The sequence below is a fragment of the Cydia strobilella genome, chromosome 8 (genome assembly GCF_947568885.1).
Source record: "Cydia strobilella chromosome 8, ilCydStro3.1, whole genome shotgun sequence".
NCBI classification, from domain to species: domain Eukaryota; kingdom Metazoa; phylum Arthropoda; class Insecta; order Lepidoptera; family Tortricidae; genus Cydia; species Cydia strobilella.
This window is the reverse complement of record NC_086048.1, coordinates 17,150,892-17,163,286: the sequence shown is the minus strand read 5'-3', so window position 1 is coordinate 17,163,286 and position 12,395 is coordinate 17,150,892. Positions and strand designations below refer to the sequence as shown.

Here is a 12,395-nt window from a genome sequence, read left to right as displayed (position 1 = left end):
AGAGTAATTCTTGAGGAAGGTTTTATTGTATAATTTGTAAAGGTTTTGTGTAACCCGTGCGAAGTCGGGGCGGGTCGCTAGTTAGGTATATAAAACTACAATTAACTTTGTAACAGAATTGAATGGCTAGACTAGGTATGTTGTTACTTGTTTACTGATATTCCCCAAGATACGTACTTACTTGTATATACTCGTAGAAATGCGCCAACGTATGTTTTAATTATAAAATTTATAAAGGTCAATATTTATCAATTAAACTGGCATGGCGTTTAATGCACACCATAATTTGTTGCCGTTGGCATCTTCGCTGTCATACAAACGTCACAGCGCGTGTAACACTAGTTCTATATGTAGTCAAGTTCAATAGAAATGGCCAAATTTATAAACAGATATAGCTGATTGCAAATTGACTGGGGTAGCGGAAAATAATCTATCATATTTTTTCAGATACATTTGCATATTTATTTTGGTAATTTCTCAAAAACGGCTCTAGCGATTTCGATGAAATTTACAATATAGGGGCGTATGAAAAGGACAATTCGATTAAACTAGGGTACATTTTTAAAATAATTAGTTTGCCCGAGTTTTCGCGGTAGCCCGGTGGGTATTAAATTGTAAAGTAACGAGTCGATTTAATTTTCAAACCAGAGGCTAACGAAGGTGAAAAAGCGACCCAGCTAAGTTTTATTATTGGTAAGATTAGCTTTTGAGTGTTTTCACATAAGAAATTTAATATTTATTGATGTGTGTCAAAAGTCCCCAATCCGCATTGTGCTAACTTGGCTGCCTATTTTGCCACGTGCAGTGGGACGTAAGTATAATATATATGATCGTGATGATGATACAATCATTGTTTATATGATGTAAAGTCTAATTTCACGGATTTTCGAATGAATGTTCGCTAGAAAATAGGAATATAATAAACATTTTGCCGCTACGAGTACTAGGTAGTGATGCGATTTTAACTAACCGTATACTACGGTTACTTTAGATTTTTAACCTCGGACGCAAAAAGAGGGGAATTATACGTTTGACGCAAATGTAGCATCGTAGCTCTCAAGCGGATGGACCGATTTCGATGAGGTTTTCCTTGCGTTGGTTCTTAGTTTGTTAAAAAACGATCCAGCAGTTTGAAGAGTATCAGCTCTTTTTCAAAATGTTTTAAATCTTATGATTAGCGCAGGCGTTTTTTTTTGTTTTAATTTAATACTTATTTATTTTGAGATTGGAGGTTTTAAATCCGTTTGGTTTTCTATCTTAGCGCAGTAAAATAAACTCTTTATACGCGCCGCCCAAACAATGATGCTTACAATACAGACGTTACGATTGTTATCTGAAGGTTGCATAAACAGTAATCAAATATATTGTACTCGTATTAGTTATAGTATCTCTCTTGAGCTTACACGAATAAAGGTATGATTTATTTGCACGATTATTATCTTCAATTTATCAATCATAACATGGGAATCAAGCAATCAACCCTTTGGCATATAAAACTACTACTACACTAAACTACTACTATTATATACTGCGATTAATTTCCTTTAAGGGGCTACCCGCGGTTTTCATCTATCTTTGACAAGTTTTGAATCGTATCTCCTACTCTTGCACTACATATAGAATTATAAGACAAACGGCTATCGGTTCCTTAATCTTTTATCTCCATTTTTGTCTGACGGATTTTGAAAGAACTGAATACTTATTAATTAACGATTTTTTTAAACATTGTCTAAAAAAGCACTTTTTTCGTATCTCGATTGCTTTGAGATCTTACATATACGAAATCTACATATTTGGGTTCATCTTTGAAGTCTCTACAAATTTGTCCAAGGTTTTAATTTTAAACTACACAAGTTAAATACAATTTTGATGCCAAATATCTCGAAAACAATGATCATTGAAGTAAATATGGGATACTATATTACTTAAAGCCGTTGCTGTTAATATGATCAGCTACAAACAATATAAGAAAACTAAGGGATTCAGATCGAAGGTCATTGGGGCATGGGATCCCTCACGGGACTAGCAAAATCGCTTCTACGACACAAACCTTAACCCAAATACTTTGGCCGTGTGGTCAATCGTCAGACGATCCTTTCTTACAAAATTTCATATTTGAATTGTTAATTGTGCAAAAGCAGCCCATGGGGGCGTGATTTCTAACCGCAGGCGAGTCAAATACTCAGTTAAACTAGCATACTAAGTAAATAAAGGTTAAACTTTTTCACACATCATTCAATTTTCCATACGGTGGAACTAGGTATTAATACTATTAATCAAATGAAAATTAAAATCCATTTCCATTTTTACAGACTCACTTTTTATTGCGGGGGATTATGCGCAAGTATGACAAAATATTTCTTACGTGAACTTATTAATTCAGAAGATTTTGCATGTCATAACGATATATTTTAATTTTTAGCTTAACGCGTCGCGGTTTGTTTAGCGTGTAAGTACGTTAGAAATACTTCGATAAAAAGTTGTATTCTCAAATATCAATACACATTTCATATTTGAGATGCATGCTTGCTCTCCAAGTTGCCCATTCAATTTTTTTTAAGTGTTACCTATATGGTGAATAAATCTCAAGGTTACTTTACAATGGAAATACGGCCAGAGCTTCGACGCTGCATGTTAGGCAAAGGCACAGTTCGAGTTTCATTTGCTATTGATATTTGATGATGATTTTTATCTGTATTGACATTTGTATATAATAGTTGACGATCATAATATAAATTCGTAAAGATTAGCTTAAAATAATTTATAATGTAATTTAATATTATGAAATAAATAAATCTAAATCTATTGACCTCGAATATATCTTTGTTATTAAATATTTAAATGGCCGATGGGCACGGCTAAGATTTCGATGCTGATTAGATATATTTCACAATAGGAAACTTAATATTTCTGTATTGTGAAGATTACCTTTATTGATATTGCTGATACTATTGATAGGACTGCCTTAGCTGTGTCCAACTGACAAATTCGTTAACGAAACCTTCCTAACGCACTTACAACCCCTGGTGTTCCGGGTGTCCATGGGCGGCGGTAATCGTTTACCATCAGGCGATCCGTCTGCACGTTTACCTCCTATATCATAAAAAAAACCTCTACGTAACTTACTTTCTATATACATCTCGTTCGCACTCGAATATTAGTGCTCGAGATGCATAGAACGTAAGTTATGCACACGCTGGTGAAGTGTCGCAGCGAAATGTTGCTTTAAAGACCGGATAAGTGCAAGTTGGACTCGCCCACCGAGGGGTCCGTACTCTTTTGTATTTGTTGTTATAGCGGCAACAGAAATACATCATCTGTGAAAATTTCAACTGTCTAGCTATCACGGTTCATGAGATACAGCCTGGTGACAGACAGACGAACAGTGGAGTCTTAGTAATAGGGTCCCGTTTTTACCCTTCGGGTACGGAACCCTAAGGATTAGACTTTAGTCCCAAAGTTACTGCATAAACCAGAAATATTTAAAGCAATTGAATTGCGTAAGCATTCTATTATATATTCTAATAGCGTAGCTGTAGCTCGCGTCGTTTAAACTAATACAATGCACATTTAGATGTAATTTAAATTTGTTGCTCCCATAACCTTCCACGGTGTTTAAACACAATAAAATTAGTATACATGTACAATAGAGATTTAGTGGGTTTTCGCAACGTCTCCGTTTGCAAGGTCGGGAGATGACACTTATGTCTGGTTGCATCAAATTGCGATTTGCGACACAATCACAGATCTCTTACTCACTAGACGCAGCGTGCAGTACGCGATCACGCTTGGCCGCTTCCATACTTGTTTAATATATTATGATAATATAGCGTGATCGCTTATTCCGCTTCCAATTACATTTACCACACGTAAATTAGCTAATTTTAAGTTTCAGGAATGAACATCGTGTGCACTCATTGCACTGCATTTACCTCTTTATAGAATTAACTAGGCTTAACAACTTAATATACGATTGTTCCAAATAAAATTAGGGTGCAGTGCGAAAAAATCGTGAGGTACGAATGGACACAACGACCTTTCCTAATACCAATGGAAACTATTACGTTTCTCACATCGGCTTCGGCACATTTACCACACGTAAATTAGCTAATTTTAAGTTTCAGGAATGAACATCGTGTGCACTCATTGCACTGCATTTACATCTTTATAGAATTAACTAGGCTTAACAACTTAATATACGATTGTTCCAAATAAAATTAGGGTGCAGTGCGAAAAATCGTGAGTTACGAATAGACACAACGACCTTACCTAATACCAATGGAAACTATTACGTTTCTCACATCGGCTTCGGCACATTTACCACACGTAAATTAGCTAATTTTAAGTTTCAGGAATGAACATCGTGTGCACTCATTGCACTGCATTTACCTCTTTATAGAATTAACTAGGCTTAACAACTTAATATACGATTGTTCCAAATAAAATTAGGGTGCAGTGCGAAAAATCGTGAGTTACGAATAGACACAACGACCTTACCTAATACCAATGGAAACTATTACGTTTCTCACATCGGCTTCGGCACATTTACCACACGTAAATTAGCTAATTTTAAGTTTCAGGAATGAACATCGTGTGCACTCATTGCACTGCACTTACCTCTTTATAGAATTAACTAGGCTTAACAACTTAATATACGATTGTTCCAAATAAAATTAGGGTGCAGTGCGAAAAATCGTGAGTTACGAATAGACACAACGACCTTACCTAATACCAATGGAAACTATTACGTTTCTCACATCGGCTGTTGAATAATTAAATTACTTAAGAATAAAAATCTTTAGTGAACAAGCGTCTTCTTATAAGCCTAAACCCTTAACGGGACACAGGAGGCGCATTACCTTTGAGCGTCTATTTGCATTTTTTGAGCTTCGAGGAGGCTTGATTTCACGACCACGATTTTGCGCCATATTAAAGGTTCATTGTCTTTTCGAGTCAATCTATGGTCGACTAAAAATATTTGTTTCATTATTTACTCATGTGTTGTCGCAGGTACATATTTTCACGTTTGATTCGTGACATTACGCCTGTAAACAATAGTACAAAGCTGTATGGTAATGATCAATAATTATTCAAAATGACTGTTAAATATGTTAATTGCACTAATGCATATATCTTTATTCAGGGTATACAAGTTCACGACAACCTCACGTACCACATCTTACCTTACAAATAAATATTTAAAAAATGTAGTTTTATGTATTCATTATTCTATATTAATAATAACATAGGTATGTAATGTTTTTCTACTCCAGCACTCTTATTTGTAGATTAAATGGCTGCCAGTGAGATCGAAATCGTGCGGCGCGGCGGGCTTCGGCCCCAGCGCAGTGTTCTTAGGAATATTCATACAATATTATGCATCTGTTGTTTTTTTATATTCTGACTTAGAAGTAAAGAGGCAAAGATCTACAAATAATTATTTACTTTATAACATTTAAAACCTTCGCGCTTTGAACACATATGAAATCACATTTATAATCGGGTCTATCGTGAATTTATTTCAGTAAATAATGGTAACATAATAAATTCGCGATTGACTCAATTATAAATCTGATTTAATTAATTTACTTTGATTTTATTTATATTTTTTGGTGTTATGCTGTCTTAGAAAAATATTGTGTGCATAATTACAGTACCGGTCAAAAGTTCAAGTTCACCCTTTTATTTGTTTTCGGTACAAATGAGTACTTATATGCGATATTTTTTTGCAGTTAGGATGGCAAAATTTGTTTGCAACTGATCCGTTATTGTTTCTAGAGATGTGTTTGATTAGTCAGACACAATTTACGTACATTTCTAAACAACTCATTCCCTAAAATCTTATAGGCATGATGGGTTAGAATTAGAATCACAACGAATTGCGTAGGTGGGGACACCCGACGTATCCGACGTGTGTGCGTATGACCCCATATTATCTGCCTAAAGTTGTTTCAGTTTTTTAGTCTAAGGTAACCGACAAAGCTCTGAGCTCTCGTCATTCCTATGAGATTTTAGGGAATGAGTTGTTTAGAAATGTACGTAAATTGTATCTGACTAATCAAACACATCGCTGGCCCAATATTACAGGGTTCTATGTTACACTTTTGTCGAACTGAAATTTGAACATTATCATAGTGACATTAAGTCGATTTTCTACTATCTCGAAAATGTAACATAGAACCTTGAAATATTGAGCCAGCGACATCTCTGAAAACAATAACGGATCAGTTGGAAACAAATTTTGACATCCGAACTGCAAAAAAATTCACACAAAAGTTACTCATTTATAACGAAAACAAAGGGTGAACTTAAACTTTTGACTGGTACTTGACATTTTTTTTGACATTACTTCGGCCCTTGAATTATAAGAACCCTTATTATGTACTTGCACAAAATACTATGACGTTATTTTATTTGAATGACATTGACATGAGTGACAAGACAATTAACTATTTCTTCTACGGCCGTAGAGGTCACATAGATTACAAAATAGGTATAACATGTAGGTAAATATTTTCATTTGGAACTTGGAAAATTATTTAAATATCTTCTCATTTTGACATTCGTCCGTGAATGTTACACGTACCTAGCCAAATATGATATATATAATATAGATACAGTAAGAACAAGATGCATTCTCATATCAATAACAAAATTATTTTAAAACTTCAAATGCTGCTTTCACTACTTATTGTCATATCGCTCGTACTTTTCCGTACATGTATTGGCGCGAGCGAGACATCATTCAGATATCATTCTAATATCAGTGTACATTCGAGTTGGCCTGTTATTCATACCTAAGTTACTCACTGTAGCAGGAACAACACACTGTAGAATGTCTGTAGTCTACACATCTTAGCTTTGTCGTAGCAAGGCCTACGAAACCGTAGCACATTGCGTAAACTTTGTGATATGACCATATTATGAGTGGTTTACAGTGCGATCCTATACCTATATAGTTAAAAAAACCGGACAAGTGCGAGTCGGACTCGCCCACCGAGGGTTCCGTATTTTTTTAGTATTTATTGTTATAGCGGCAACAGAAATACATCATCTGTGAAAATTTCAACTGTCTAGCTATCACGGTTCATAAGATACAGTCTGAAACAGACAGCGGAGTCTTAGTAATGGGACCTGTAGAGGAGAACATCCGGACATACAAAATCATATATGCCCAAGCCATAGACATAGTATATACAAGTAGATATAGACGCGTCAACTAGCGACCGGGGGTAAGAGAAAGAATATTCATATAAAATGTATGCATATTGCATGTCCAATGTCTTTTCTTTTTCACTCTTTTAAATCTCGGTATTTCGCCATAGCCTCCTTGCTATGATGCCCACATGATGCCACAACCCAACCATGAAAAAATGCCCGGTTGGTGATAAAGACAAAGCATGGCACTATTTTCTCTTTCCTCTTATAGGAATCGCAATAAGACTATCTTTCTCTATCAAGGAGTGTCAGGCCCTTGGCCTAAGCTGAAACGGAGACCTTCGCTAACGCTCGGTCAATAACACTGTATCTCGTTTGCACAAACATAAAAATGCGCACACTAAGGCGTCTAATTATTGTCAAATGGAGCTCATGGTAAGGGTATTCATATTTGATAGGGTCACAACCTCGCAACTCGGTATTATTCTTTATCGTGATGGCTTAGGCGCGAAACTATTGAAAGCCTCAAGTGGCTTTTAAAAACTTATAAAGATCATGGTCGTTGATTGATGAGAATATTATTATTATCATTTCTGTATTTGGCTTGTATAAATTTTATGTTGTTGAGCATTTTCAATGGGATCGTAATCTTTGAAAACTTTTATATTGCATATCAATTAAAGTTTGAATTAAGGGGGGTAATTGATCAAACGTGCTTGATTTATGATTATGTTTTGGTTTTGACGAATTATGATTTTTAATGTAGTTGAATGGGCTTGGCCCTGAAAACTGCCCATTACTATATGCCTGTATGATTAATTGATTAGATGAAATTTTAAAATTAGTTTATCCGCCATTCTTAGATTGTGTTTACTTATTGAGTAAGAAAGAATATTGTTCGGAAATAAATACATTACAAAGGCCACTTACGGGTTAATTTACTTTTATTATTATTTACTTTGACACGGCTCTACTTCTACTTACACTTACTAACCTAAGTAATCCGCTTAAAAGGATTAAAGGGAAAATAATTAAATTCAAATAACAATTGATTTCAAATAGTAATTTATATACTTTCTTTTTTTCTACAGGAATTGGAAAGGAACACGAACCAGAGCGAACTGAACACCATAGCTACATACTACTTCGACGGACAGGGCAAGGCGTTAAGGCCGATGGTCGCTATCCTAATGGCGCGCGCCGTCAACTACCACGTATATGGTGAAAACAGGTAGGCCACTCTTGATCCCACTGCGGCATATGGAACGGAACACCAACCAGAGCGAAGTGATCACCATAGCTACATACTACTTTGACGGACAGGGAAAGGTGCTAAGGTCGATGGTCGCGATTCTAATGGCGCGCGCCGTCAACTACCACGTATTTATATGCTGAAAACAGGTAGGCCACTCTTGATCCAATTGCGGCATATGGAACGGAACACCAACCAGAGCGAACTGAACACCATAATGTTTCAAATATTATTCTGATGTCAGTGTACGTTCGAATTGGCCTGTAAAGCTTTCAAACAATAATAGTATAATATAATACAATACATTATAATACAAATACACTTTATTACAAGCAGACGAGGAGGTATTTGATTTCATGGACATTTAGTCAGACAGCTAAACATTTCCATAGTTCGCCGCGTGAATCACTCACGGCCAGTGTGCAGTGTAAACGGTTACGAGATGTCGAAAATAAAGTCTAAATAAATATAATAATATTTTATAATCCTAAACTTACACTAAACCTACACGAATTCATTATAAACTTGTCCGCGAGCGTCATTCGAACTTTAACAATCAGTTGAACAGTTATCGATAGATAGGTATAATATTTATGACTCGCAATGCATCTCACTTCCTATCATCATTGCCCTTTTGCCATTCACTTCGTATCAGTGCAGCATGTCTTTTTCTTCCCTACCTCTTGGATTTCCTTTCCTTCCCACCCCTTCGCATCACAGGCCCTTGCGGCATCACAATTACTATACGACTTATAAGTATGTGCGAAATGCATTGGCGAGTGATACATAAATTGAAATCCATTTTTAAGTTCGAATTGGTCTATGAGTTTCATCGCGTGACCATTTAGGTATACAAATATATATGTTTATTTTGAACGTCACTATCATGATCATTTGAATAATTTACACCAGTTGCTAACCCAAACGCGTCGATTCGCCTTTTGTTGGTTTCCCCACTATTCTTTGTAGACATGTTGACATTTAACTATTGCATTTATGAACCCGGTATTCGCATATATATTTCTTGTTTGATAAGTCAACTTAAATTGTTTAAAATTAAACACCGGACCCTCTTGAAAAGGAGTCTGCTCTTAATCTGGACTGTGGAAATTAAATAGACTTTATTACTGTGTATTTTGGTAGGTGACAACCAAAAGTCACTAATTACTACTACAAGTTCATAGCCATAGTGAACCGTATTAGTACCAATTTAAGGTTGATTTTTGTTTAATTTTCTTTTAGTAATTAGTGAGTTTTGATTGTCATCTGACGATTTCTTATGATGAATTAATAATAATAAAACTAGGTATTTTATTTTATTGTCGAACTAACTTATGTACCTATTGCAAATCGAAGGTATGGCAAATGCCCTTGTCCTTATGAAACGTATATATTTATTGCATGTTATAAAGTAAATGATATAGACTATGGGATCACGCACGTCGTACATTTGCATGTATTCAGTAGTAATTCTGTGTTGCATTACGCTTGTTCACACTTAGGCCGAGGGACCATCAATAGGCCACGAAAAAAAATAGCTCACAGCGAATCGCATGGCGCTGGCAACCACCATAAGAATGTAAATCAAACGTATGATAGGAGGCTCAGCGTCGCGCGAATTTGCTCAGAGCTTATTTTTGCGTGATCTTCAACAAATTGTTAATCAGCGACCAAAACAAAGGTCCACACATAAAGACATTGATGATCTTTCAGATCAGCCCGCCCCTATTTATAAAAATCTTTATTTATAATATGGCGCTCACACGGCGGTAAATAGCAACTCTTATTGTGCCTAATATAAAGATGTGTCAAATTGTCGGTCACCGGATACATTACTCTTGATAAGTAGTATAGTATTTTTATCCGCCTGCACTATAGCAGTACTAAGTCTGCATACTAATTAAGAAGCTATGCTAAATCTCGATTCTGCTTGTACTCTATCGCATTCCATTAAGTTTCCATGAATGGTGGTTTGATTGTCTTTGTCAATGAAAACCTATTACAGCTAAACATGATTCTTAATCAAGCTTTAGCCTGAATATCTAATATCAATACGATAGACTTTTGAAAGTAAGTGAACAGTGTACAGATATTCAGATATGATAATTTATTACGATGGTCAAGCTTAGAACTAGTCTTATAATTGGGTGGTGACCTAAAGAGTCAATAAATGCACCACTTCACGTCAAGTGTCAACACGAACAGCGTTTATGAAGTTATTAGAGAGACACGCCGCGCATACATCACCACGTCCTGAAATGAAAACACCTTACTATTCGTTTTTGCTAATTTAAAGGTCGATAAAGGCGCAAAAATTACTCACTCTGATAGATAAATCAGCGTATTTCTGTCCTCGGCAAAGCAAATAGCAGCCTACTTTGTCCTTGTACTGTGTGTAGATAATGAGCATGTGAAATTATGTCATTAACGCAGTTTAAGTAAATATGACATCCAGCTAACCGTGCACCGCAGTTTGACACTGGCCCTAATAAACTAATGACTGAGCAGACTAAGTGCAGTTCGGCGTTTTCTAAAATAAATATTGAAAACCTGATTTTTTCAAATCTGGACATCTTGGGCCCATTCTACTCAGAATCGACAGCATTATCCGTCCTGCCATTAAAAAACATGTCCCAAGATGTCCATTCCATTACGTCACACTCTCGCCGCAAGCTGTATTGTTTAATAGAAATAATAATCAAAATGTTACTGACTGTTGTTCTATCTCACGAACATTATAAGTCACGTTTACAGATGATTACAAAGTTCGAGTAATCGATCCTCTAGCAACATTGCCCGCGGCGTAGAATCTAACGTTTTAACAAGCAATAAACTGAAACAGAAAATTATACAATTCCGACAGAAAATTAGTCCAATCCAATCTACTTCTGCCCTTGAAACAATTGAATCGAAGCGTAGAATTAGTTGGAAACGTAAAATTTTGTACCAATATGATATTTATACCAGAACACTAAGTGTAAGGCTTGAGTAGACGCTCGAGTTGGGCGTGAAGCGAGGCGAGGCGTGCGGCGTGCATGTTAAACAAATGCAAACGTATAGGAGCGGCCTTAGTGCACGCTGCTCAAATCACTTGTGAGCCCGACGCCACGCTGCACGCCCCACCGAACGCTTCGCTTCGAGCGTCCACTCAGGCCTTACACAAAGGGTTCCAACATTCTTGGGCCCAATCGACTTCACCAGTGAGTGCTCGTACTAGTGAGGTGAAGATTTTATGCAGAAGCTTCCGTGAAATGTGTACTACGGCTATAACGAATTATTTTTTACTGTCACCAACTCGTAAAAGCGCTCTTGGTACTTCGGAAACTGATGCTAATGCAAATACAAAGTAATCTAATGCAAATTTTTAGTTGTTTGCTCATGTTGGCTGATTGAATTGACTTTCAAGTGATGATTTTAACGGAAACGTACATTAGAATACTGTAATCGTTAAAACGATAACAAAAAACCTATGTCAAATTGTACATGCATGAATATGCCTTCTTTTCATACTAAATTATGATCGCTTTTTTGGCGATAAGACCACCTGTTGTTTACTTCTGCTTGTGTTTCTGTTTTCTTTTTGTATTGTTTTCTTTTATTGAGATGTGCAATAAAGAGTGTATTGTATTGTATGATATCAAATTGACTAGATTTATCGTAAATCTATCTCTAAACGAGGTTCAGAGTTGACGCTGCATCTACGTTACACCACTCTCCTATTAAGCCATTGCCTAACCGTTTGCCAATAGTTCACAGTTGCGTTCGGTCATTTAGCGGTCGGCGTTCAAGGCCTTACATGCCCTTGAATTTTCGCATTTCTTCTTTATTTTGTAAACATCGTAGAAATACAGTCAAGGAATTGAATTTCTGTGCCACTGTGTACCTTGTCACAGTGACAATCAATAAGAAATAAAAAAAAGCCTAAGCTAACCTACGTTTCTAGATTTGTCTTTCTGGGGGTCACAGTTCTAACCTAACTTAACTT

General features: G+C 36.2%; 1 protein-coding gene across 1 annotated transcript in view; it reads left to right on the top strand.

The window, feature by feature from the left end:
• Nucleotides 1-12,395, top strand: part of LOC134743758 (all trans-polyprenyl-diphosphate synthase PDSS1) — a 79,930-nt gene that overhangs the window by 36,291 nt on the left and 31,244 nt on the right. Inside the window, exon 3 of the mRNA XM_063677402.1 lies at nt 8,250-8,389. Coding sequence (XP_063533472.1) covers nt 8,250-8,389 — 140 coding nt within the window. The remainder of the gene's footprint in view (nt 1-8,249; nt 8,390-12,395) is intronic.